At 55.1% G+C, this 24,057-nt stretch overlaps 6 protein-coding genes across 6 annotated transcripts; 3 read left to right on the plus strand and 3 right to left on the minus strand.

Annotated features, from left to right (window-relative positions):
• Positions 1-2,091: 2,091 nt before the first annotated feature.
• HER10_EVM0004426 (uncharacterized protein) lies at positions 2,092-3,047 on the plus strand. Its single transcript, XM_035474073.1, has 2 exons — positions 2,092-2,463; positions 2,575-3,047. The coding sequence occupies exons 1-2, from the start codon at positions 2,272-2,274 to the stop codon at positions 2,692-2,694; spliced, it is 312 nt and encodes a 103-aa protein (XP_035329213.1). The 5' UTR covers positions 2,092-2,271; the 3' UTR covers positions 2,695-3,047.
• Positions 3,048-6,296, minus strand: HER10_EVM0003828 (uncharacterized protein). Its single transcript, XM_035473491.1, has 3 exons — positions 5,993-6,296; positions 4,793-5,821; positions 3,048-4,734 (listed from the first exon to the last, which is right to left on the minus strand). The coding sequence occupies exons 1-3, from the start codon at positions 6,068-6,070 to the stop codon at positions 3,124-3,126; spliced, it is 2,718 nt and encodes a 905-aa protein (XP_035329139.1). The 5' UTR covers positions 6,071-6,296; the 3' UTR covers positions 3,048-3,123.
• A 221-nt stretch (positions 6,297-6,517) lies between these two features.
• HER10_EVM0006610 (putative BSD domain-containing protein) lies at positions 6,518-9,732 on the minus strand. The gene is made up of 3 exons (XM_035476191.1): positions 9,003-9,732; positions 8,216-8,933; positions 6,518-8,164 (listed from the first exon to the last, which is right to left on the minus strand). The coding sequence occupies exons 1-3, from the start codon at positions 9,198-9,200 to the stop codon at positions 7,803-7,805; spliced, it is 1,278 nt and encodes a 425-aa protein (XP_035329499.1). The 5' UTR covers positions 9,201-9,732; the 3' UTR covers positions 6,518-7,802.
• HER10_EVM0001251 (pre-rRNA-processing protein TSR2) lies at positions 6,847-7,546 on the plus strand (the record flags this gene model as incomplete). Its single annotated transcript, XM_035471006.1, has 2 exons — positions 6,847-6,874; positions 6,948-7,546. The coding sequence occupies 2 exons, from the start codon at positions 6,847-6,849 to the stop codon at positions 7,544-7,546; spliced, it is 627 nt and encodes a 208-aa protein (XP_035328850.1).
• Positions 9,733-12,408: 2,676 nt separating the features above from the next.
• HER10_EVM0009140 (transcription factor PAP1) lies at positions 12,409-15,454 on the plus strand. The gene is made up of 3 exons (XM_035478639.1): positions 12,409-13,622; positions 13,674-14,707; positions 14,762-15,454. The coding sequence occupies exons 1-3, from the start codon at positions 13,140-13,142 to the stop codon at positions 14,967-14,969; spliced, it is 1,725 nt and encodes a 574-aa protein (XP_035329815.1). The 5' UTR covers positions 12,409-13,139; the 3' UTR covers positions 14,970-15,454.
• Positions 15,455-19,244: 3,790 nt separating this feature from the next.
• On the minus strand, positions 19,245-23,165 carry HER10_EVM0006303 (uncharacterized protein). The gene is made up of 7 exons (XM_035475892.1): positions 22,002-23,165; positions 21,555-21,677; positions 21,333-21,444; positions 21,069-21,273; positions 20,861-21,016; positions 20,348-20,799; positions 19,245-20,297 (listed from the first exon to the last, which is right to left on the minus strand). Exons 1-7 carry the CDS (start codon positions 22,042-22,044, stop codon positions 19,772-19,774), a joined length of 1,617 nt encoding a protein of 538 aa, XP_035329452.1. The 5' UTR covers positions 22,045-23,165; the 3' UTR covers positions 19,245-19,771.
• Between the last annotated feature and the right edge of the window lie 892 nt (positions 23,166-24,057).

Consider the following 24,057-nt stretch of genomic DNA (forward strand, 5'->3'; position numbering starts at 1 on the left):
CTTCCATCACCAAAGGGAGGCGTTTGATGGATGCTCATCACTGTTCAGGACTCGCTTTACGATCTCGATTCAGGGAGAAATACACGACAAAAGTAAAAATTTCTTCTCACTCCGAGTTAACAAGGTAATGTATCTATGTAGTCATGAGTATATGTATCTTTTCATGTGGAAGGGGGATGGGATCTCGGCCGTACCCAGTGATTCTGGAGTTTCTAACAATACTTGATTGATACCTCTACTCCTAGTCAGACCTTTTCCACCCAATTTGTACCATGATCCGTACTTTCTCATACTCGTTTGAAGGAATCAACACAATGCGCCGCGCCCGGTTTCTCAGCAGCACCGCCCTCCCGGCAACAATGTTCCCTCTTCTAATGACGCCTTCGAGGGAAGCGGAAAACCTTGCCCTCGCCCTTAGAGCGTTCAAGACACTCGATCTTCAAACACTCTATCAGACCATCATTGTTTGCGCATTTCAAGCAGTAGCTGGGATCGGTATCGGGTTCTTGGTAGGCATCAAGATAAAGCTCATGATCGAGGCAGCAGGTCCTGCCTGTCTCGGCTTTGTCGACGAAATCGACGATCAAAGTACCTGCTCCTCCAATTTCTTGATCACGGCTCTGGCCTCCTCAAGCTCGGTCTTCAGACGTTCATGCTCTTCCCTCAGCTGACCGAGTTCGTTGGCGAGGTTGATCCTCGCCGCGCTCTCCCTCTTCCACCATTCTCTGGCGATAGCGGGCTGACGCTGGCGATTTTCCATCCGCTTCTGAAAGAGCAGAAACTCGAGCTCTAATCTGTCGTGTCTGCGTCTGAGCTTTGCGGCCTCGGCGTTCACTCTGCCCGGGGTTTCTGCTTGCCGACGGCCTTCCGCGGCGTTAGGTGCCTGTGCGCCGGGGAAGTTGCGGACGGCAGAGCTCTCGCCTCCTGTGAAGGAGCGCATCAGTGTTTCGAATTTCGACTGCGCTTTTTCGATGGAGTCCAAGACTTGAGGGGCGGTTTGGAACGGCAGAAATGGCTGCGGCTGCGGCTGCGGCTTTGCGGTAGACGTTGTACCTTGGCGTGGAGGACGCGGTTTATGCTTCTGCAGTTGGCGGAGAATGGAACGTAGCTCCAATTGTACAGAGGTGTTCTGGACCTCTAATTGTCCGGTGGGAGTCTTGAGTACCCAACCCGAAGGTATGGGCCGAGTGCTCACTCTTGCTCGAGGGCGAAATATAGCAGTGAGATCCATCTTGGTGTCGTTGTATGATGGCTGCATTGCATGTTGGAGAAAAGATTCATGGGACTTTGTCGATATTATAACGGCATATAAAGCCAGATCTCATCGATTTGGTTCAAATGTTCATAGGAGATTCGTCCACTACATTCCGGGAGAGGGAAGCAAGAAAACCGGGCCTCTTTGAGGAGTGCATTCAGAACCTCAGGACGACTAGCCTCCAAACAAAGAAACGCTACATTTCAAAAGAGATTCATGGTTTCTAAGTGCAAGAAATCCCAAATCCGACCTTGGATGGACTCCAACCCCGTTGTTGTCGTGAGACATCAGCCTTTGACGCAGAAAGAGCATGACAGAAGCCACCGTTGCCTAGACAAGGGGATGAGTTTTAGTTACGGACGCAAATGAAGTTCTTTTATCTAGGCGATTACTTATTCAATTTGTGAGCTGAAGGCCACAGGTTTCAAGTTGGCCTACTATGTACATAGACAGCTTCGAGAAGCGAATGGATCTTGCTCAGATGCTCCGTAAGTGTACACGAATCTGGCCCCGCAGTTTCAATGATATGTAAGACCGTATCCTATTCAATGGCAATCCATTATTCGGATTGGTGAGAGGCAGCTCTGCCATCTTTACTCTCCCCCGTTCCGATGGCGTGTAAGCAGTCCCGGAGCCCTCCGGGAAGGAAGCGCCACCCGCCGGCGCCGACTTGCATTAACTCGCCGAGTCCGTGCACCCGGGCGGAACGCACCTATCCCCACAGCAAGGGATGGCAGCCAAAAACCCGACAGGGATCTAACATCGGCCAATGGGCGAACCCTTAATCCGTCGCAATCGCGCATCGCCAAAATTTCGGGTCCCTACCAAGCTATCCATTGCACCACCCAGCCCAACCCGGCCATCAAGGCGTATCCACGATACCAACCAGCCGACGAAAGCAACGAGCGAAGACGAGAGAAGGTCAATTGACCAGTCCAGCCCCAGCGCAAACCAGACCACACACCCACGAATCCCCTCGAGCTCGGGAAAGAGCCGACAACCAAAACCCGCCCATCATGAGACCCTCACCCGTCCTCCAGGTGCTAAAGTACAGGCACCTGAAGCTGACGACCAAGGACGTCAACAAGGGCTTCTACAAGGGAAACCGGACGGGCGCCATGGGTCGCCACACAAAGTACGGAGGCTACGTGATCGAGTGGCACAAGGTGCGGACGTACGTCGTGCCGGAGGGCTTGAAGGATTTCAAGGTAAGGAGAGAACCGCGGGTACACGGAAAGAGCTCAGCGCCCCCCCTTTTGCTCTCGAAAACACGAAGCATGTGAGGGTGTACTTACTGACTGGGTGATTGACGTTTATAGCTTACGCCCTTCGTCTCCGAGGCTGTGCGGCCCCTGAGGGGATCGTACCCCACGAAAGAAGGTCCCCGCGACCCCAAGCTCTACCTGGAGAACTGGAAGCAGGTGAACGGTGTGGATTAAAGTGGGGGAGGAGAGAGAGAGTCTGCATGGCTGGAAGATGAGAGAGAGAAAAATAAGAAAGGGGAAACGAGAAGCACAGCATTGAGACCTGTTGCTGCTCGCTGACGGGAGACGGTATCAGGAGAGACAACCCGAAAAACAACCCCAGAAACAAGGGGCAGGATCACGTTCTCACCCCCAAAACAAGAGTGTACAAGAGCTGTATATACCCTCGACGCTGTAACAATATGTAAAAAAAGACAAAGTCACATTCAACAACATTGCGGCAGGGTCTCGTGGAGTATGAGGATTCGCGATTGAGACCCCAAGGACGAGAGAACACGATTCCCCCCAAAAAAGGGAAGACAACAGAGCTATGGTGATCAAAATTTGTATACACATTACGAATCAAGCTATTATATACTTGTTCTCATCTACACAGCAAACATCTCACGCAGTCTGCTCCAACCCCCGGTCACCCACAACCTCCTTCCCCTTCCCCTTCGCAAGAGGCAGATCCTCCGCCGCCGTGACAAAGGTATCCAACGGCGGCCTCGCACTCTCGTTCTCCGTTGGCACCTGAGTACTCGCCTCGGAAGCAGATATCCCGTTCCCATTAACCGCCACCCCGTCAGTCGTCGCGCCCGTATCCGACCGGTTCAGCTGCGGCATGGGACTGATGGGCCGGCTATCGGCGCCCGACATGAGCGTCACCATGCTCGCCGTCTCGGCGTCCTTCTTGCCGAGGCTGAACGGCAGCGCGATGCCGTCGAGGAAGGGCCGCTTGCCCGCGACGCCGGTGCCGCCGGGGACGAAATCCGGGCTCAGGTGGTTCCCGCCGGCGGCGGCGGCGACGGCGGCCTGCTCGTTGTGCTTCTCTTGTTCTTTCCTCTTCTCGATGAGGGCTGCTACCGGTGTCGTTGTCGTCTCTTCAACTGCTGTGGTTTGAAACTCTTCTATCTGCGTGGAAGCTGGCGTCTCCTCCTCATCCGTCTGATGCCCGTCCCGGACGAACCGCCGCTTGCTGCCCGTAGGTGAGCCAAGGGGCGCCGGGTCCTGGTGCTCGATATCCTCAAAGGACCTCGCTCCCTCGCCGCCTCTAGGCGAAGTCTGCGACTCCCGTGTCTGCTGCGACATCCTGCCGGCGGCGACGGCATCAGAATCGGCCTTCTTTTCTCTTTTCGTAGTCGTCTCGTCGTGCTTGGAGCCCCAAAGCGACCACAGCGCCAGACCGATGCTCTTGGTCTTCTTCCTGTCCACCAACTCATCCGACGCCTTTCGTCGACCGGCCAGCGCCGTGGGCGGCGGCTGCTCGCCGTCGCCGAAATCCATGTACCCGTCCGCCAGGTCCTTGATGATGCTCTTGTGGACCTTGGCCTTCGCGCTCGAGAACTTCTTGTCAAAGGTGGCTTTGGTGTCGAGCCACCGCCTCACGGGCGTGGGCCTGACGACGCCGACCTCGTCCGACTTCATGACGCAGCCGTCCAGCTCGGATTCGGGCGGGAGGTCGGAGACGACGCCGCGCGTGGAGATCTTTTGGCGGATCATGTGCTTCTTGAAGGGCGGCAGCGGCATGCCCGCCTTGCCCACCAGCTCGGGAGGCTGGCCCCCGCCGGCGTTGTTCTCCGTCTGGTTGTCCTCTTTATCCGAATCCGAGGTGGAGCTGGAAGAAATCGTGGAGATATCGTCGTCGTCCAGGATCTCAATCTCCGTCTGCTGCGCCCTCGCCAGCGCCCAGGCGCCAAACTGCGCGACGGCGCGGTACATGTGCTTGGCGGGGCGGGTGAAGCTGAGCGTCGGGGCGACGTGGCAGAGGTCGTCCCAGACCTGGAGCTGCACGTCCGTCGGCTTGTACTGCTTCAGCTGCGCCAGCCCGGCGTCGTCGAGGCCTGGCGGCGGGTACTTGGCGGGATTCGCGCACTTGTGGGCCACGTAGATTTGCTCGTCGCGCAGGACCTCCCCGCCGCCTACCATGATGAGGAGCGGCGGGAGGCCGCCCAGCGTCGGTTGCATTACCGGGCTGACCATGGGATGTGAGAGTAAGGCGTTGGTCGTGTACATCTGGAAAGGGCTATTAGTATAACATGTCGGTGGAAGAAGCTCCCCTAGGAAGACTTACTTGGATTTGGTCCTTGACTGTGGTAAGCTTCCCGTCAATGGTAACAGAAAGCTGCAGAGCCGTCTTTGTGGGATCGGCGTTACCAGAAGAGTCAGAGGTGCCCCCCAGCGTCTCGTTACCGTCGCCCAGTGCGATGGGCGCCGCCTGCTTCTTCTCGAGCGTGTTGAGCTTCGTGGCGCTCTTCTCCTTGCCCGCCCGCGCCTTGATGGCCTGCTCCCTCATCATCTCCATATCGTCCTCGTTCGGGGGCGGCCAGGCCCGGGACGGTTTGTGGTGGAAGCCGGACGAGGGGATGTAGTCCATCTGATTATCCCCCGAGACGCTGGGGAACGAGTGCGTGAGATCGACCCAGGGGCTGATGAGGACGGCGCCCGCTGGCAAAGGGATGCCCCGGTCTCGTAGGATACACAGCATCGAGAGCACCATGCCGCCGCCGGCCGAGTCGCCCGCCAGGACGATGGTGGTAGGGTCCTGGACGGTGAGGAGGTAGAGGTAGGCGGCGAGACAGTCCTGGAGGCCGCAGGGAAAAGGGAACTGCGGCGCGAGGCGGTACCGTGGCGCAAGGACCCTCGCCTTCAGCTTGCGGGCGTGCCGCTGCATCTGGTAGCGGTGCTCGTCAACGCTGCCGAAGAAGTAGGCGCCGCCGTGGACGTAGAGCATCACCCTCTTCGTCGCGCCGCCGTTCTTCTTGCGCTCGTGGTAGTCGGCGCGCATCTCGATCCACTCGGCCTTGAGGGGGCTCTGGGGCTTCCGCCACTTCCACCACTTGCAACCTCCCACGGCCCGTACGCCTCGGGGCCCCAGTTGGGCCTCGATCAGGCCGGCCGACTTCTCGAGCTCGGTCTCGGGGATCTCGACGTCTTCTACCTTGACCCATTGCGGGTGCGGGACCCATTGGGCCGTGAAGGCTTGGAGCTCCTCGACGGTGTGGTGGGAAGCGAATTCGAGGAAGGATCGGACGAGGTGCAGGCCTTCATCGTAGGATAAGTGGGAGTTGGGCCCTTGCTTTGAGGTCTTTCGATTGAGGTACTGTTGTGAGATTGAGGATCAGTCAATTGCACTTGCGTACATGGTCATTGAGCTGTAGCTATCGCGGTGGGGTTTGCATTGCGTATCCTGTGACGAAACAAATCCGGGGAAAGCTAGATTCAGGGCCGACCTGATGTGGGTTTGTGAATAGGGGATTCGGGAGAGACTCACATGTGAAAAGAGGGTGGATACGACGGTTGGCGTGACCGCCAATGACACCGACGTGGTGTTGAGCTTCAACGGGTTCATGATTCCTCTCTCGCGTCCAGTCCAGTCCTCAGATCAGAAGCTGAAGGGAGCAACAGAATCTTCCTCCCCTTGGACGGCGGCGGGGGATCTCTTGGCTTTTGAAAGCTCCCCCCCTTGACGAGTTGGTGGACGATCCTATCTTGTTTGTGGAACAGACCATCACGTTACGCTTCGAGGGAGCCCGGAGCGGGAAGCACAGAAGAATAGCCGCAACCCTGAAACTTCCACCACCCCAGATGGCTGAGAGCTCACTACCGGAATAGGGGACCGATGACATCACTTGCAGCGCCCAAGTGGATGAGCCAATGTCCGCTGGGCCTGGTCAACCGGCCGTAGCTTCATCACCAGCTGCCAGGATCATGAATAATGAGCTGGTCTAGCTGCCAAGATATGCAATGCTTTCTCAAGATGAGTTATTGAGATTTAAGCGACATTTCAGACGCGGGCAATTGAGCCACTTTGCACATAAGGTCAGTTAGTGAAGAAGCTCAGGTTCCTTTTCAGGTGTTTTCAGCTGCTCTGCCCGTACGGGGCCCTGGCACGCGCCTGGCTAGACCCGAAAGCGGGACCGGGATGGGAGAGGTGGCCGTTGAAAACCCCACACAGCACAACCGACAGTGCAAATCGTCGCATGCACTATCCACCCTACAGGGGAAGCGGGAAAAAAATTGTGATCTGGAAATTTGGCAACGAAAACTGTCACCGCACCCCAAGCCAGACTCTGCCCCTCCATAACTTTTTGATACCCCGCGAAATAGCAGCAGCATCACCAAACAATGGCGACCACCGCCCCCATCACGGCAGGCAAGTTCACGATCCAAACACGCTGATGCTCAAAATCTCTACCACACTGGAAATCCTAACACCCGAAATGTAGAGGCCTGCCAGTCAACCTTTGAACAAGCCGTCGCCCTCTCCCTCCACATGTGGCCCGCCCTCACCCTCGCCGTCCAAAACCACTGGGGCGGCCCCGATTCCGCCGACAAACGAGACTGGTTCGCCGGCGCCGTCGCCGAGATCTTTCCCACCTTTACAAAAATCACCGCCGCGGGCCAAGCCATGCCCGCCACCGCCGCCGCCGCCGCAGAGGAGCCCGACACGGGCTACGTCGAGACCATGCTGCTGCAGGTCATGCTCGACGAGTTTGAGGTCAACGTCGACGACGAGACGGGCTACGACGTCGCCGAGCAGATTGTCAAGCTGCGCGCCGAGTGCGCCAAGGGCAATTTCGCCGCCGTCGACGAGCTGCGCACCAAGTGGGAGAGCCGCAAGGGCGCCAAGGTGGAGGGCTTGTATAAAAAGGTCGAGGCCGGCGACCAGGATACCGATTGGGAGGACGACGACAGCGAAGACGACGACGAGGGTGATGATGTCGAGATGGACGATGCGCCCCAGCTTGTGCGTGCGCCAAAGGAGAAGCAGGAGCCCGAGGTCGACGAAGACGGTTTCACCACGGTCACCAAGAAGAAGAGATAAAGGACTTTGTCTTATAAGCAAGAAAAAAAAAAGAAGCGAAGACACAGAGAGAGAGAGAGAGAGAAGAAATACCCCCTCCACCACCGCGACTTTGGTTTCTCCAAAAAGCAAATGCTTCACAAAGGAGCCCCGCGTGGCTGATGTACAAATGTCCGCATAATTAAGAGCTTGCCATTCGAGCCAGAGAGAGAAAACAAAATCCAAAAAACCCATCCCAGATTCAACGCCAGTCAGCAAAATGTAGACGCTCATCCTACTACTCCCAGTCATCGTCACTATCGTCGGCCTTGCGGGAGTCCTTGGGGCTGTTGGGAGCTTGGCTGGGGACGCCAGAGGTGGCACCGACAACGTCGTAGCTGGTGTCACTGTCGGCCTGGGACTTTTCGTCGTTGGACTTGCGTGACTCAGCAGGCTTCAGGGTGGAGGAGGTCTGGGCGGGAGGCTGGATGGTAGTGGAGGACTCGGCTGATGGCGGGCGTGCTTGCGTCTTCTCAGTCTTGGGAGCAGCGCCAGCAGCAGGGGCGGGAGTGGCGGCGGTAGCAGGGGCAGGAGCAGTAGTGGTGGTGGCCTCATCATCGGAGTCATCATCCCAGCCAACTTCATCCTCGGCAGAAGCAGCTGTGTCTAGTTAGCAAACAGTTGTGACAATCCAAGATACCCTTCACTCACCCTTGAGCAAATCGCGTCTTCGGGTCTCGGCGGCCTCCAGACCATGTCTGAGGAAGTAGTATCTCTTCCAGAACTCAGCATAAGGGACTTGGTCGGGTACGAGCTTCTCCATTGTCGTTCGCAGTTCGGGGTACTTGTTCAAGTCGTCGCTAATCTCGGCCGTCTTCTTCTCCGCGTCGAAAGTCTTGGCCCAGGTCGCGAATTCCTCCGTGGCAGGGTCCTTTGCGAAGCTCTCGGTGCTCGTGTGGATGACGTGCAGCTGGGCGTCTTGCCTCGAGGTGTGGATGACCCGCTTGCCCTGCGCGTCCTTGCTCTCGAACATGACGGCGCCGCCCTGGCTGTTGGCGTCGGTGGGCGGGGCGATGCTAACGGCCTCCTTGAGGAAGTTGCTGATATTGGTGCCGAAGCGGAGGAGAGCCTCGTCGGCGGCGTCCTCGGCCTTTTGCAGGTCCTTGAGCCGCTTGGCTGCCTCGGAACGGAGCCTGGTGAGGTAGTTCTCGGAGCTGCTCATGGCGTCGTCGGAAGCTGCCAAGTCTCTGGTCTTTGTGGGCGTCGTCTGGCTGTCGGTCTCCTTGCTCTTGTCTCCGGAAGACTCATCTTGCGTCGTCGTGTTGACGGTGAGGGATCTCGTTCGGTTGATTATGGAGCTGAAGCCCTTGGATGCGTCCTGACCGAGCTCCGTCACCTCCTTGGAGGCCTCTTTGTAGACTTCTTGTCCCTAGCATCACCGGGTTAGCCGGCTCATTCCTGGATTCCCTTGGAGCTCTTGTATGGTGTATCGCCTCACCTGCTTCACGGCACTTCCCAAGAAGCCACCGATGCGCATGCCCCAAGGACTGGACGAGATGGCCTTGTAGGCCTCCTGCAAGTCATCGTTCAAAGATGACTGCGGCTGGTCGGATTTGGTGTCCTTGGCGTCGCCATTCTTCTTATCAGCATCCTTGGGGAGCGAGTTCTCCTGGATGTGGTCGTACGCCAGATCCATGGCAAGGGCGGCAGAGTCCAAGCTCCTTGGAGTTGACGACGCTTGTGGTGGTTATTTGGGTGGCCTTTCGGGGGAAAAGCCTATCGCGAGGCTGAAGCTGTGGTCTTTTCGTGTGGAGTGGAGTTTGGGGCGAAGTCGTGTGATGTGTAGACACAGTTGAGAGCTGCTGTGGGCGGACGAATGATGTCTGGCTTCTGACATGAGGCTGCTCTTTCCCTTCCGTTTCCCCCTGACGGGCGGGGTGTTGGACGGCTGCATGGTGGTCAATGCGGGGAGACAGCAGTACGTCCACGTGTGGATCCCCCCGGCGCGGCCACTGCCGGAACCTCTTTCGATTCTGTGGCATTTTGCGGCCTTCCATTGCCTCTTGCATACCGTGGAAACGAGAGAATCGCTTGCATCAAGGCATTCCATGAACCATCTCTCGAGTCGCACTTGCGGTGCCGCCGCACCCGGGAGCCAAGTACTCGCAGCACGCAGCACGACACACGCAGCCGGATAACACCAGCATACTTGAGGCAGTCATCGAAACATTTCAAGGCGGTCGTCATGGTCATGGATGAAGCGGGACCTAAGGTATTTTTCTGCACGAAGGGACCTGAAAGCGAACTTTTTTTGAGTTGTTGGTCCGCCCATACCTTAACCCCCGCGCCGGGGACGGAATGACCTCAGCGCCAGCGCCTCCCAACCGGGACGTTGCGGTACCTTTTCCGGGTTGCTCACCATGGAGCATGGAGGGCATGCGTGTGCACGCAACGGAGACGGCTGCGGGGATGGAATCCGGTCCCGTTGGTCTTATCTGGCTCCGTGGCGACTTGCGGCGGCGACTGAAATACCTTGGGTCAATCTTCGTCTGATCGAAAGCTCTATGCCGCCTCTTTGAATGGCGTGCTCCCTTACAACCATGTAGTAGATGGCAGTGACAACCGATCATCGTATGAGGTGTTTGGTAGTGTGGCACATAATACACCCGGCAGCTCTTTACATCCGTTCATCATGCAACAAGGTACGACAGGCTCAAGTGATCCCTCGGCGATAGTGTGCACTTTCGCCGCACCCGCCTGAGCCTCGCGTGCCTCGCTCCTTCGTGGCGTCCACTCAGATGTACTTGTAGTAGGGGGAGGGGAGGCCAAGCATGTTCACAAAGTCCCGCGACGCGCAGTTTGCAGTGTAAGCTTTTCGGGCGGAGTAGCGTCGGGTCTAGACGCCCTCTTAGGCTGTGGCGATTTATGCAAGGAAAAGAGATGTAAGCAGAACTGACCACATCAGGTCCCTGGACCAACAGTTTTGCTAAGGACCGCACTACGATACAACAGTACATAGATAGATGTGAGCCGTCAACAAGAGCTGTTGACTCGTGCTTGTGCCGTAGAGATGTGCGTTTCCTCTATGGATGCTTGTATGTAAATCCCTATATCTTGTGATATCAGGGCCGAAACGGTGGTATGGTTGCAGAGACGTGTTCGCAGTATCATTTGTCATCCCAGCATTGACAGCAGTATCCGTCCTCTCCTTCGTGCAATTTTCCCCCTTGTTACCCTTGGAGCGGCACGCCCCACGAGATCGCCTGCAAGACGAAGACGATCTTTGAATTATCAGATCTAGGCAGCCACTTGTTTGAGCATACGCCCGCTGCATGGGATCTTTTGCGTGAACGGCTAAGCAAGGTCAAGACGGTCTTGCGGCGAGCAAAGAATAGAGTTCCACCCAGTCATCCCCAGTTTCCAAGGGACGGTACCTAAGAAAAGCGTAAAGTAGTGTACCTTTCTTAAGGTGTAGCTGCCAAGCTGGGTCAGAGTAGGGGAAGCGTAAGCCTCGACATGGGCCTCGCCTGTTGCGCCGGACGCACTCGGGGTTTGAACGGGGCTTACAGCGGGATAACAGACTATTTTGGCAGATGTATCTGAATGACGGATCGACGGCTGTAGAGTCGTAGACGCTACCACGGCTACCTCCGGCGGATATGGACATATGCCGGATTTACAGCGACCTGCAGAGGCTGTGCGGCACGAAGCGGCTGCATAGCAAGCCCCCCAACAGCAGTGAGCACTGGAGCAGAATCTGACTACGCAGTACGGTGGCAGGTGCAGAGGATGGCCCTGACTCATATCCAGCAGGTCGGGCGCGCCGTTTGAAGAATTGACAGCCGGGTCTGGTTAGTGTCTTGGACGTTACGGGGAGAGGACCCATTTCCCATGGAAGATTGCAGTCGAGGCCAGCAGGCGGAGCTCGCCCTTGGCATTTGGCCGATGACTGAGGTTGCGACCCGCCACTCGCATTGTTACGCAGAAAGTGCTATACCCACGTCATGCGACAGATTGGGCGAATTTGGTATGGGCGAGTTCTGGCTAACTGGTGGCCTTTATGTTGTGGTGAGATATCGGGGGAGCCTGGGCTCAGAACCTGCGGACTCGCGATGAATTCGATTGGCAACATCAGATGGGATTTGCTGGACTGAAGTCGGCCCTCGGTTGGATAATGTCCGTCTGTCGGGACCTCCACTGTGTGTGTGTGTGTGTGTGTGTGTGTGTGTGTGTGTGTGTGTGTGTGTGTAAGTCCAGTCGTCCTCGCTTCCATCTTGCCGGACGGTCGTTGCCGAAGATATGTGTGTGTGATTGATTCCCATAGTGATAGGTATAATAAGAGAGTGAGCAAGTTAAGGCCAACGGGGAGGCAGCAAGAAGGATGCGTGGCGAATATTGTCCTTCTTCTACTCCGTACCTTACTCCGTACCCTGGAAGATGGAACAGAACCCCTCGAGGCATCACCAGACTAGCAACCCCTGCAACAGTAGCGCGCGGTGCCGCGATCCCTCTTTCAGGGCGAGAGCAGCTCAGGTGGGCAGGTCCTAAAGACACAGAGTCGGTGTACCTCCGTACCGTGGAAGGAACAGGACCAAATGGAGGGTAAATGGAGGCAAATGGGGGGGAAGAGGACTAGAAACATGGACAATTGTGCAACAGAAATGGATCCGTCGACGGCTGGATGATGCGAAAACGACACTGGCGGCACAGCTGCGCCCTTCGCCTTATCGGTGATAACCGGGCCTCAGAACCAATGGATAAGCTCCAATCGACCCATACTGGCCCCGTCATCCCCCCGCTGGGACCCCCCGACCTCTCCCAGTTCTTAGTGTACATATGTATCTACCTACCTGCCGCGATACCTAGGCAGTACGTACTGTGGTATCCGTACCTTCCCCCCCTCGGCCGACCCCCATTTCCCCCCTCCCCTTGGGCCCTTCCTCCATTTGGCGTCCATGACGGCTGACAAATTGACACTGAAGAACGCTGAAATTCTTCCCCCTCCTCACCGTCTGCGGTCGTCCATTCAGTTCGATTCTCTCCACTTCCTACTCAGACGCATTTGCCGTCACCGCGAACCAACAACTTTTTTCTCACTACACCGCACACACGCATCACTGCACACCCTTTCTCAAGCACGTCTTTTCTCCCGCTTTCCGTGGATTCTGGATCCTGCGAATTTTGTCCACAGAGCACAGCAGGTGGCCCTTGGACACCGGCCTGTGAGTCAGGCAGCAACTTTGTCCCCGAAAGGCATCAACTTCTCTCCATCCGCATCCCACCCCAGCCAGTGTAGGACCATTGCATTTCGTCACCTCTAACCAGTCGGACCACCACTCCTACTCGAGGACTTCATACTATCCTTCTTCAACCTTTTCCTTGACGACGACGACCTCGACGTCCAAGAATCCCTCGGTCAAGGACCATAGGTGTCGCCAAGTAGTCGAGTGTTTCCTTGTCCTTTCAGACAACATCACCGTTCGATCCGGCCTATCTGGAATCCAACCCATCGTGACCCCGGCACCCTGAGCCGCAATCGGCATTCCGACTTCGCCTCCTTTCATAGCCCTCTTGCACCGAATTGACTCCCGTTTACCTTACCTACACTTCGCCGCCCTCTCACACTCCTTTCGCAATGGCTTCCACTACCAACAGTGGTTTCCCAACCAACTTCATCTTGACCCCGCAGCAGCAGAGCCTGCTCTACGCCGCTCTCAACTCCAACAAGCAGCAGCTCGCGAACCAGTCTCCCACCACCAAGGATAACTCAATGTCGCCTTCCTCTTATCAGACGTCGCCGGCGCAGGGCGCCGCCGCCACCGGTTTCCAAGAGTCTCCCTACCTTGACAACTACGACTACGACTTTGGTGACTCGAGCTTCGACTTCGATGTCAGCACCGTGGGCCAGGCCAAGATGATCGGCGACATCCCTGGTGGCGCTCAATCGGCCAAGTCAACCAAGTCTGACTCGACTGAGAACGATGGAAACGACAAGAGATCTCACCCTGACGACGATGAAGATGAGGATTCTCCTGGCAACGACGCAAAGAGACGCGAGGGTAGCGAGAAGGCCCCCAAGAAGCCCGGCCGTAAGCCACTTACTTCCGAGCCGACCTCAGTAAGTTTCAGTGATTGTTCTAGTAACATCCATGAATCTAACACTTCCAAGAAACGCAAGGCACAGAACCGCGCTGCGCAGCGGGCATTCCGTGAGCGTAAGGAGAAGCACCTGAAGGATCTCGAGACAAAGGTCGAAGAGCTTGAGAAGGCGTCCAAGGACGTTAACAGCGAAAACAGCCAACTCAAGGCAAAGATCGACCGCATGACTTCTGAGCTCAACGAGTACAAGACAAAGATTGCGGCCATGAGCACCCGCTCAGTCTCCCACAGCAAGTCTCCCATGGGCTTTGGAAACTCTGCCATTGGCAACCTCAGCGACGTCAACTTTCAGTTCGAATTCCCCAAGTTTGGTGTCTTGCCCGGCTCTCAAATGCCCACCAAGCCGGCGCAGCCTGCAAGATCCTCCTCATCGCCTTTGCAAATGAACGGAAGCAACCCCGTCAGCCCTCTCAACCACACCAAGGACAACAGCCCTGGTATTATTGCAGGACTTGACTTTGGTACCAAGGACGACCTGGCCAACTTCACTTCTCTCTTCAGCCCTTCGCTTGCCAATGGGTCATTGGGCACCAACACATCGCGCGCCAGTGTCGACTCTGGTTCTTACACCATGAACAATGGCACATCGACAAGCTCACCATCAGCGTCATCCCAGTCAAATGGAGGCCCCAGCTCGTCTTGTGGAACTTCCCCTGAGCCCTTCACTCAGTCACCGATGGGCTTCAAGCCTGTTGATACCATGACCACCATCGGAGAGGAGTCAACTGTACAGCAGTCATTGTTTGCCGGTATCGACACCAACAATTTCGACTGGCTTGCCCAGCAGAATGGTGGCCAATTTGATCCCCAGCTCTTTGGCGGATACCGTGAACCGCAAGAAAATATTCTCGCCGCAACTACGTTTGATGAAAGCTTCTTCAATGACGCTCTCGATGCCGACTTCATTACACCATACAACATGGCCCCCAGTCCCAACGTTCCCAAGAAGAATCTCATCGATCAAATCGACGCTGCTAAGAATGCAGACGATGATGTGGTTAAGGAGGCTGTCAAGGCCGAGAATTACAACTGCAACAAGATTTGGTACGAAACACACCTTCCAGGCAATTACGAATTCGACACTGACACCTTTAACAGGGAGAAGCTTCAAACCTGCCCCAGTGTGCAGGCTGGCGAGTTCGATCTTGACGGCCTGTGCTCTGAGTTGCAGAAGAAGGCCAAGTGTTCAGGTCAAGGTCCTGTGGTTTCCGAAACAGACTTCCAGACTGTCGTCAATAAGTGGATGGGCAAGGACGCCGCCGCCTGCTTCTCGAACCAGGAGAAGAACACCCAGGCAAAGGCCTAAATCATCATCTCGACGTCTAATTGTACATTGGCATTCACGAACCCGGCAATAGGTCAGGCGGCCACATCAGGAGGCATATCTGAGGAAACGGATGGGACACTTTGGGGAAAGCAGGCGTTTTAATCACGGACCAAAAACAAAGGGCAAACTCGAGGCTGAAGTTTTGACCCCAACGGCAAAGGCGAATGGTTGTATTCATCCACATCGGACATCTAGAGATGGCCGGGGGGAGATCTGGTCTAGTGGTCAGGCGGACACCGGTCTGTATTGTACTTGGCTGGAGACTCCTTCCGAAAGAGAGATTGAGAATGGGTAAGGAGGCTATGATGATGAAATTCCAGGCAAGCTCAATTGGCTGTCTTTTTCGACGAGAAAGAAGGAACTTTGGTTTTCTGCAGATGTAATTGTTTTGCTACAGTATTCGGCTAGTTTGGTTCGACAATGACGAACGAATAAGAGAATCTCCACATTGTGTTTATTTTATGCTGAAGTGTAAGGTACCGTGGTCGGCCAGGGCTGGAGCTGTGTTTCACGCAATCCTTTTAGTCCTCAATATTCGTTCGGGGAGAGCTGCGGTCGATATCGAGTCCGGATATTCGTCCGTCCACCGATACGGAATGCTACGTCGTAGAGAAAGGGGGAGAGAAAGAGGCTGTTCACGGATTCTGTTGCGTCACTACCGAGGCTCGCAACTCTTATCAAGACTCGTCAAGGTTCGGCCCTCGGCGTTCGGCCGCGGACGAAGAATGACGGAGGCAGCGGGAGTGGTTTGTGGGAGGAACCTAGCTTTCCCGGAAAGGGGTGGAGGGTTTGCCGGTACGGAAGGGCAGGGCGTGGCGGTTTTTTGGCAATCCCGGCCCGCGAAGGCTGGGGTGCATGCTGCCGGCGGCGTAAATCTGGGTTTTGAATCAGATCCTACGGGGGAAAGGTACGGAGGGGGGCAGCGCAGCACTAGCTCCTACCTACCTTACTTTAGCTATAAGTTAGGTACATGAATGTAACATTTGTCTAGGTAAGGTAGGTAGGTATCGAGAGTTGCGGAGGGAGGCGGACGCGGACGCGGATATCAATGTCAACATGGTATTTACAATTCCAGCATGCTTTTTCTGCTCTTTGTTTACTTCACTGCCTCATTGCCCCTCTCTCTCACACTATTACTCTCCTTTACTCTCACTCTTTCTTATCGTCAACCTGAACGCCCCCTGGGCTCCCACCGGCCCGGCCTCATGTTATTTCTGAAGAACTAGGTCTGAACCGTTGCGGCGTATGTTTATGCCTTTGCCTGCCCAGAAACCCCGGCACCCGTCCGTTCCCGCCCGCATCCCCGTCCGTCTTTCCCGCATCCGATGAGTCGGGGCGTATCAATGAGGCGGGCAGGCAAAGTCAAGAAAGAGATGAAAGGGGGGCCCGAGCCGAGGGGGGAGGGAGAAAAGATTGGTCGGCAGGCAGGAGCAGAAAAGAGTCGAGCAGAGCAGAGTAGGGGCAGAGCAGTGCAGAGCAGTGCCAAGCCCGAAGAGAAGCCCGAAGACAAATCAGAAAGAAGGGAATTTGCGGACGGTAAGGAGTTGCGGTGATGTGCTCTGGGCAGTTCAAACACCAAAAGTGCCACTAACACCATCCTGCGCACCTATCGAGCCTTGGACCTTGGACCTTGGACCTAGGACCTGGGCAATGGCTCAAGGCAGGCGGCCAGAGACCGCCCTGTTCAGCGAGTGTAAGTGCAATACAGTATAGGCTTCTTGATAATTCCCGTCCGCTTCGTTGGAGCGAGGACCGTCCTGCGTGCTGTGTGCACTCTCTTTTTTTTTTTTTTCGTCTCATCATGTGAATATCTCCGGCCCCCGCTTCTATTCCGCTTCTATCCCGCCCCTATCTCCCCCCGGTGATGGGGGCGGGAGTTTGGTGGAAAGAATGACTCTTGTACTCCGTTGACTGCGTGTTATGTCATGTCATGTTGTTGGAGGTGCGGAAAACCCGAGGTTTTGTAACGACCTGAAGTTTGGATCGACCGGGAAAGGAAGGTACGGGAACAGGGTATAGGACATCAAGATGGCAACATAGCAAAGACGTCTCTCTGTATGCGTATGTCTTGAAGACGCACGTACACTTGTCCTCTCTCTCTCTCCTTCTTACAGTCCCTCACCCACTCATCCCGTCCAACACCCCCATCCATCCGTCGCGGAGAGTTTGGGTTTGCGGGGGCGGGGCAGGCAACAGAAGAAAGGCATGAAGGAATAGGATGTTGAGATAGCTACCTCTCTCTCACCCATGCGTACGGTGCCATTTTGCGCATGCGCACGCACGTTTAAATGGTGCCATGGTCCGATGGGGTGATGTAGGAAAGGCAAAAAAAATGGCAAAGAGCGGCACGTGGTGTTCTTTTTGGGTTTCCCACTTCCTGGTCCTTATCGAAGTTCCAACTTCACCCCCCTCTATCCCACTCCCCCGCTCTTTGCAGTCTGCAGCAAGCTTGGGGAAACAACGGGAATCACAGACCTAGAGGAATGGTGTCATGAGCAAGGGGTTGGAGAAAAACCGAGGGATGCCTACCTAGATGAGCGGTGTACGGTTCGGAGTCACGGAGGATGCCGTGATACAGACTTCATCTACCTTTTACCTTTGCCACCACTCTCATGCTTCTGCCTCGACCTCATCTTAGCCATCCATACCTATCAAAACAATGTAAACGGCAAGCTCACCGAATGCCAGGAGGGGCCTGGTTAGCGTCGTCAGCCTGTCTGTTCTATGCTCTCCAACGGCACCGGACACGGAGTATGAAATCTACATCCCATCTCGTCTCTGACCTCGGATTTTCGATAGTGTGCTCCGTAGCCTGGTTCAGTGTAAGCCAACGCCCGCACGCTAGGTCAGCTATCGTGGACCCTGCGGTACGCTACGTATATCCGTGTAAATGCCTGGCAGGCTGGAAGCATGGGGGTTGTGTTTATCTCCTGGTTAGTGGTAGATGGAACGGAAATCAACCCCCCAGACCCGATAACAACGGGAAACCCCCGCATCTGGAGCCGTAGCGGCCGTCAATGAGAGTCTACCTTAGAGAGAACGAGACCAGATTCAATGGACTCAAGTGATACCTAACCTAATCCCACAAGACATCGAAATGACACCTCGGATACTTTGGACAAAAGGCTAGGTACCAAACCCCAAAGCTTGAGGTCTCGAACACTCATCTTATCCAAAACAAAGCCTCAATCAACTCAGCCAATGTACCTAGTTGCTAGAGCTAGGTATGCTAGGTATGCTATCGGGTCCTTTCCACCACGAACCGCCACCCACTCTCCTCAATCACTTTTTCGTCAACCATTATCATCAATCCATCACCTTTACCCCCAGGCGGGCTCTGTGCCCCAAAAAGAACCCTTGCATCTTGCTGTCAAGTCATTCCATCGTCAATGGCCCCCCCTCGTGCCTCCATGCCTCCGTGCCTCCGTGTTTCCATGTTTCCCCCTTGTACGTCTGATCTATACGGAGTAGTCCGTAGTCCCAACTCCTAGGTAGACCACTTCTAACACAGTAAAGAGTCTTTAGTGCATAGGTATAGTCTGCCCCCCATCGTCGGTCGCCAAGACGGCAAGCAGCAAACCCCCCTCGGCATTCGAGGAGTTAGACTCGCCGCATCCACCCACCAAACGTATCGTGGGGCCATCCCATCTCCATCTCCATAAGCCACCTCCATCGAAAGGGGGGCAAGTGTCACTCTGCCGTGCCATGCGTCTGCCCGCACAGCAGGTCCAGTCCTCTGGGTTGGCCTGTCACCGCTCTGCGCGTGGCACATCAGAAAAAGGAAATCCGAAAGGAAAACCTTGGTCGTACGCAGTACGGGATACTTGGGGGAAAAAAAGAGGGGTTGCCGTGTCGTGTGTGTGGGAGAGGCACTGGGAGGCCATGGGAGGCGAGAAGGAAGAGGAGGAGGATCTGCAAAGTCCCTCCCCCGACTACCGGTTGCAGCATGCAGATGGCCAATGACGAGCTCAGAGACCGGGGCCTCACCTGCTTCAATCGTGCCAACGTCATCCAATCCAACCCCCCGTCTTTGAGCTGCCGGACCTTGGAAACCTCAACGACACCCATTGCCTCCTGTCCACTCAAGGTACACTACAGACGACTAAGAGTGACAGTGAGGAAAAGAGGCTCCGGACCTTTGGGTCACTGGCAAGACAGCCTCTTTGAAGATCGCGGCTCAAAGTTTCATGCACAACACCCGCTCACAACGCATGTACAAAGTAGACTGTTATTACGAAGGGTATATTCTTCATGGTCTGGCCTATTTCTCTCCGCTAGTCCACGCTACGCCCCACCTGATGCTTTGTGAATTGGGAGCCGCCCCGTCGGAATACTCCTTCTAGATTCTGCCATTAGGTAGGTGAAAATACCGGCCTAGACTTTCCCATCTTCTCGGGCCACGACCTTGACGAATGGTTCCCAGCTGTCGTGAAAAGCATGCCGATTGCCATTGTCTTTCCGGTCGGTGATGGACGGCCTCACAATCTTTCTTGTGTAAGACAGCCTGGGGCCGGCCTCGTGCAACCTTTGCCCGCTTCGGCGTCGCAGTCTGTTCCCAATGAAACGTCCACAGTGTAACCCTTCCAATGATAGGCACACTGGCTCAAGAATCGGTTGCTGGGATGCCACGATCTAGCCGTCATCTTTTCAGGCCTTTCACAGTGCGTCTTCGGGTAGGCGTGGTTCGGCGATTCCTTTGTGTTTTGCTGAATTCCTCGGGTATCGATCCGTCACCTCTCCCTGTACGTCTTTCCAACTCTTCCCAAGACCACGAGTGTCTTCTATCCAATGACTTGTCTTGCTCCCTCTTTGCCCAACACTCCCCTTTCCTTCGGCTTGGGGCTGTGACCTCTTCCTTTCTTGCCCCTGAGGAAGCCGAATACGCCACTTGAGCTCTCAGATTTGCCCTCGCTGATGGCGTTGGCATCTGTCGGCAGTGTAGCATCCTGCCGGGCGAGATCAGACCAGCTGCCGCCACCGTCCAACGTAACCTGCATGCCGCCTGTCGGGCTGGTGACCCTCTTTCCTGCAGCTGGCGGTGCCGCTCGTTGATTAGAATATTCGCTAGGATAATGCGGTATCGGAGGCGGCTTGGATACTGGTCGACGGGGAACACCGGATTGACTGCTGCCTGGCCGTCTCTCCAGGCTCGAACTCTTTCGTAATGGTCCCGGGGGTGGCATAGGTCTTCCTCCATTCGTAGCCATTGCTGCCGGTGTAGCCTCATCGGTGGTCAACGCCTGGGGCTGGTTCATGTTGACCATATCGCCATTAACGTATCCGACCTCTTCACCTTGGCCGGTGATTCTACTACCGTTAGTACCTTTTAATTTACCGTGGAGATTTGCAAAACTTACTTTTTGTACGCAGCCAGCGTGTAATCGAATGGACGGAAGTCGTTTTCAATCATGCGGTAAAGCTCGTCTTCGCGGATCTCCTTGTCTGAAGCGTCCTCCTTTAACCGCTCGCGAGGCTTCTGCCGTCGGGCCCGCGCTTCCAGAGGAGCCTCCTCCAAAAGCAACTCCTCGAGGTCGTACGTAGCATCAAAGTTAGTCTTATCCGCGGCCGGAACAAAGACTGGCTCAATCTCTTTTCGCTCCAGCGCCTCAAAATCAATCATCATGAAGAATTCGTGCTTCGTAAAGCTCTCCCATGTCGCACCCATTCGTTGATCACGGTTCGAATCCAAGGCATCGCGGATGGCATATAAACAGGGTAAGCTGACGGGTGGCGAAGTGATGGGGCATTTCGGGTTGGCGAGTTGTATTTGCTGGCTAAGGGTGCTCTCCGAGTTGCCGTCGAATGGCCTCTGTAGGAAGTTGTCAGTCATTGTGCCAGTGGTGCATCTCCCCAGAGACGAATTGACCCACCTTGTTGTATATGCATTCGTAGAATAGCACACCAAGCGACCACCAATCTGCACGAACATCGTAGCCCTTACCAGCGTACACTTCGGGAGCAAGGTAGGCCAGTGTACCCGATTTGCTTGACAGAACCTTGCCGGGAATGATATCGGAGGCGACGTTCTGACTCGATCAGCATTTGGGCGTGCCAAGAAATGTTTCCGCCAAAACTTACAAAGTCGGTCAAATGCACGTGTCCGTCGGCATCAAGCAGGACATTGTCGGGTTTCACATCGCGATGGATAATGTTTTGGCTGTGAATGTAGCGGAGTGCACATCCCAATTCGGCAATCCAGAACCGCACTGCGTCTTCGGTAAAGGTCTTTCTCGAGATGTGGAATCGTAGATCACCTCCGCTCATCAGATCGACAACCAGATACCTGCACGATTGGTGTCAGTTGGATGCATCAAGCATGACCGGTAAAAGGATTGGTCCCACATGTATTCGATGTCTTGGAAACTGTATCGCAAGTTGCAAATGAACGGATGGTTCACGTGCTCGAGCATCCGGCGCTCTCGTATGATATTCCGCACACTTTCGGATCGTACGACTATTCTCAGGAACCCGGTATCAGTATTGAAGATATTGCATCAAGGTTGTGTATCGCGTTTGGGTTGGGGAGGCGTGTCGAGGTGGAAGGAGTGTTGAGGCGGTGTGTACCTTCATCTTTCCGGATGTATTTCAGGGCAAAAGACAGATTGGTGTCTTTTCTCTCGACGATGCGCACTTTACCAAAGGCGCCTCGGCCGACTACTCGCAGCAGACGGAAATGGTTGAGGTTGACTAAATGGCGGGAAGGATGACGATTAGCTTGGCAACGGGAGATGGAGCAATTGAGGTAGCGATGGCGGCGGTTGTGGTGGGGGAGGGAAAGAGGCGAGATGGAGCCCAACCAAGACTGCGCGGTGCAATGCAGATGCAGCCGCAGCAGCAGGCAGATAGCCAATGTGTTCTCGGTGGCGGTTGGTGTCGGCAGAGAATGTGTGAAGTTTGTGTATATGTGTATAGGTGTGTAGGTCGTGGTGGTTTGCGTTGGGCATGGTGGTTTCCCGGTGTGTTCGTTGTGCTATGCAATGAATCCAGCGAGGGGAGGTGTTCGAGACATACCTTCGCCATCCAAGTCGATGGGCTTGCCCTGGCTGTTGCCCATTTCGACGGTGCAGTCGTCTTTTCAATGGCGTCTCACGTCTGCACTTTTGTTGGATTCGATCTTACGGGAAAAGGTGACGACTCGAGTGCACCATGATCCAAACGGGGGGCGGTGAATATTTTTGGGACGAAGGTCGACTGGTGGTGGTGGTGGTGGTTGTGGTGGTGGTGGACGTAGGATAGGTAGGCGTAGACGTGGACGTGAACGGGGGAAAGAGACGCGGATGGAGGAGGGCGGGCGGTAAATGGGAATTCGGGGCAGATGCGTAAAACGAGAGAGGAACAAAATGGCAAGGAGCGAGAAAGAGAGACAAGAGAAAGAGCGCCAGCAACAGAAATGGAGGCAGATAGATAGGAGTGGAGTCCGTTGCAGTCAGCTGGCACGGGGTGACAGGGGTGCGAGGGAGGATAGAAGGCCAGTTGCCTCGAATGACGGTGTCAAAATCGGGGACCTGTACTCCGTGAGGTACTTCTCCGAGGTACTTTGTATGCAATGGTACTTTGTCCTTCAACTACCTCTTGCCTCCTCTCTTCAGGTTGTCCAATGGAAGGCAATGGAGGTACCGATGGATACCTCGCAGACAATAGAATGGGAAAGTAAAGAAGAGGGCCGTCTGAGGTGGTGCTTGCCTTGTTCGCTGTCCAGTAGGTACGGAGGAAGGTAAGGTAGGTACTGTGTGTCTGGTCCTGCTTGCTGCAACGGAAGGGGGAGGGGAGGGATAATACAGAGGGGAAGGGGCAGTAGGATAGGATAGGATAGGATTGTACCGAGTATGAGCGAATGAATGAGAGGGGGGAAGGGGGGAAAGAGGGGAGGATAGGATAGGTAGGCCAGACCAGGTCGAGGGTACCCCCAAAAAGAGAGAGAGAGAGAGAGAGCGAGTGACACGGGGCGTGGGAGACCAGGGGGCTCAGAAACCAAGGTACTGCAAAGTACCAGAATCACGGCAAAAAGGCGCGCCGGATACTGTACTATTCAGTGCCTTCTTTCCTGTGTATGCAATCGAGGGTAATGATCCTAGGCAAGGTATGTAAAGTATGTATCTCTCTCATGTAAATTCGTATTAACTGAATGAAAAGCGGGAAACCGAAGAAAGACTCGGGCGGGAAGCAGAACAGAATAGACCCAGATACTCGGACACAAGACCAAAAGAAAGCAGGCTCAAGCTACTTTTTGTCCTTCCTCCTCATTACGCTGAGGCCCAGGCCTGGATTTCCAAATTGGCCAGCATGGGCAAATCAGAAAAAAGGAGAAACATGCACTTCCAGTCTTCACCTCGTCATCTCTTTCTCCTCGGAATACCTCTACGAAACTAAGGCAAGGTATTTGACATGCGGTGAGCACGAGTTTACAACATCATCTCCCATCGCTCTTGTAACTCTATCTGGTTACTCCAGGGGCAATGAGGCAGGGCAAGGCAAATACCGTAAGGTTGGGGCCACCTCAAGTTCGCCTCAAGAAGGACTTTCAACCGCCGCCGGCAACAAGAAAGGGAACAAGAGAAAGAAAGAACAAGCAGCCGCCACGTCGTTGTCCTGCGCTGTCACAAATTCAAAGCCGCCCCCAAGCACTGACTCCGGGTGGGGGTAGGTAGGTACGTCTGCTTGTACGGATGGTATCCCACAGTCCCTACCTCTTATTCCATGTGCCGTGCCTGTACCTTACCTTGCGGTGAAGGCCCAGATCAGGCCGGCCGGTGCTAGCCAGCCCAATGAAATGGGGAACAAGTAAGGCAAGGCATCATCGGCAAGGGCCAGGCAAAATCATAGGTAGCAAAGTACACCACGATAGCTCGCTCCGGACGGTACGTGTGCCCATCCACATAACCTTACCGCATCTACCGCGATAAGGTACCTCGCTCGCGTGCTTGAGGTTGTGCTCGTGAGCTTGCCGTGAACCATGAAAAAGTGTGGGCAAGACACGGCCATATTTCTGAATGGCCCTGTTTAGTTGGGCCCGATCCATTCGCGGCATCTTTTCTCGACGGGAAGAACACTCACGCTGCTACTCTGT

Source organism: Colletotrichum scovillei (genome assembly GCF_011075155.1).
Source record: "Colletotrichum scovillei strain TJNH1 chromosome Unknown Contig00009, whole genome shotgun sequence".
NCBI lineage: Eukaryota > Fungi > Ascomycota > Sordariomycetes > Glomerellales > Glomerellaceae > Colletotrichum > Colletotrichum scovillei.

Coding starts and splice junctions, on each gene's coding strand:
- HER10_EVM0009140 (XM_035478639.1), top strand. CDS start 13,140: ATGGCTTCCACTACCAACAGTGGTTTCCCAACCAACTTCATCTTGACC. Junction 13,623..13,673: donor TTACTTCCGAGCCGACCTCA/GTAAGTTTCAGT, acceptor AACACTTCCAAG/AAACGCAAGGCACAGAACCG. Junction 14,708..14,761: donor TACAACTGCAACAAGATTTG/GTACGAAACACA, acceptor CACCTTTAACAG/GGAGAAGCTTCAAACCTGCC.
- HER10_EVM0006610 (XM_035476191.1), bottom strand. CDS start 9,200: ATGGATCTGGCGTACGACCACATCCAGGAGAACTCGCTCCCCAAGGAT. Junction 8,934..9,002: donor TGGGAAGTGCCGTGAAGCAG/GTGAGGCGATAC, acceptor CGGTGATGCTAG/GGACAAGAAGTCTACAAAGA. Junction 8,165..8,215: donor AAGACGCGATTTGCTCAAGG/GTGAGTGAAGGG, acceptor AACTAGACACAG/CTGCTTCTGCCGAGGATGAA.
- HER10_EVM0006303 (XM_035475892.1), bottom strand. CDS start 22,044: ATGGGCAACAGCCAGGGCAAGCCCATCGACTTGGATGGCGAAG. Junction 21,445..21,554: donor ATACATCCGGAAAGATGAAG/GTACACACCGCC, acceptor TCCTGAGAATAG/TCGTACGATCCGAAAGTGTG. Junction 21,274..21,332: donor TTCCAAGACATCGAATACAT/GTGGGACCAATC, acceptor CCAATCGTGCAG/GTATCTGGTTGTCGATCTGA.
- HER10_EVM0003828 (XM_035473491.1), bottom strand. CDS start 6,070: ATGAACCCGTTGAAGCTCAACACCACGTCGGTGTCATTGGCGGTCACG. Junction 5,822..5,992: donor TATCCACCCTCTTTTCACAT/GTGAGTCTCTCC, acceptor ATCTCACAACAG/TACCTCAATCGAAAGACCTC. Junction 4,735..4,792: donor CAGTCAAGGACCAAATCCAA/GTAAGTCTTCCT, acceptor AGCCCTTTCCAG/ATGTACACGACCAACGCCTT.
- HER10_EVM0004426 (XM_035474073.1), top strand. CDS start 2,272: ATGAGACCCTCACCCGTCCTCCAGGTGCTAAAGTACAGGCACCTGAAG. Junction 2,464..2,574: donor AGGGCTTGAAGGATTTCAAG/GTAAGGAGAGAA, acceptor TGACGTTTATAG/CTTACGCCCTTCGTCTCCGA.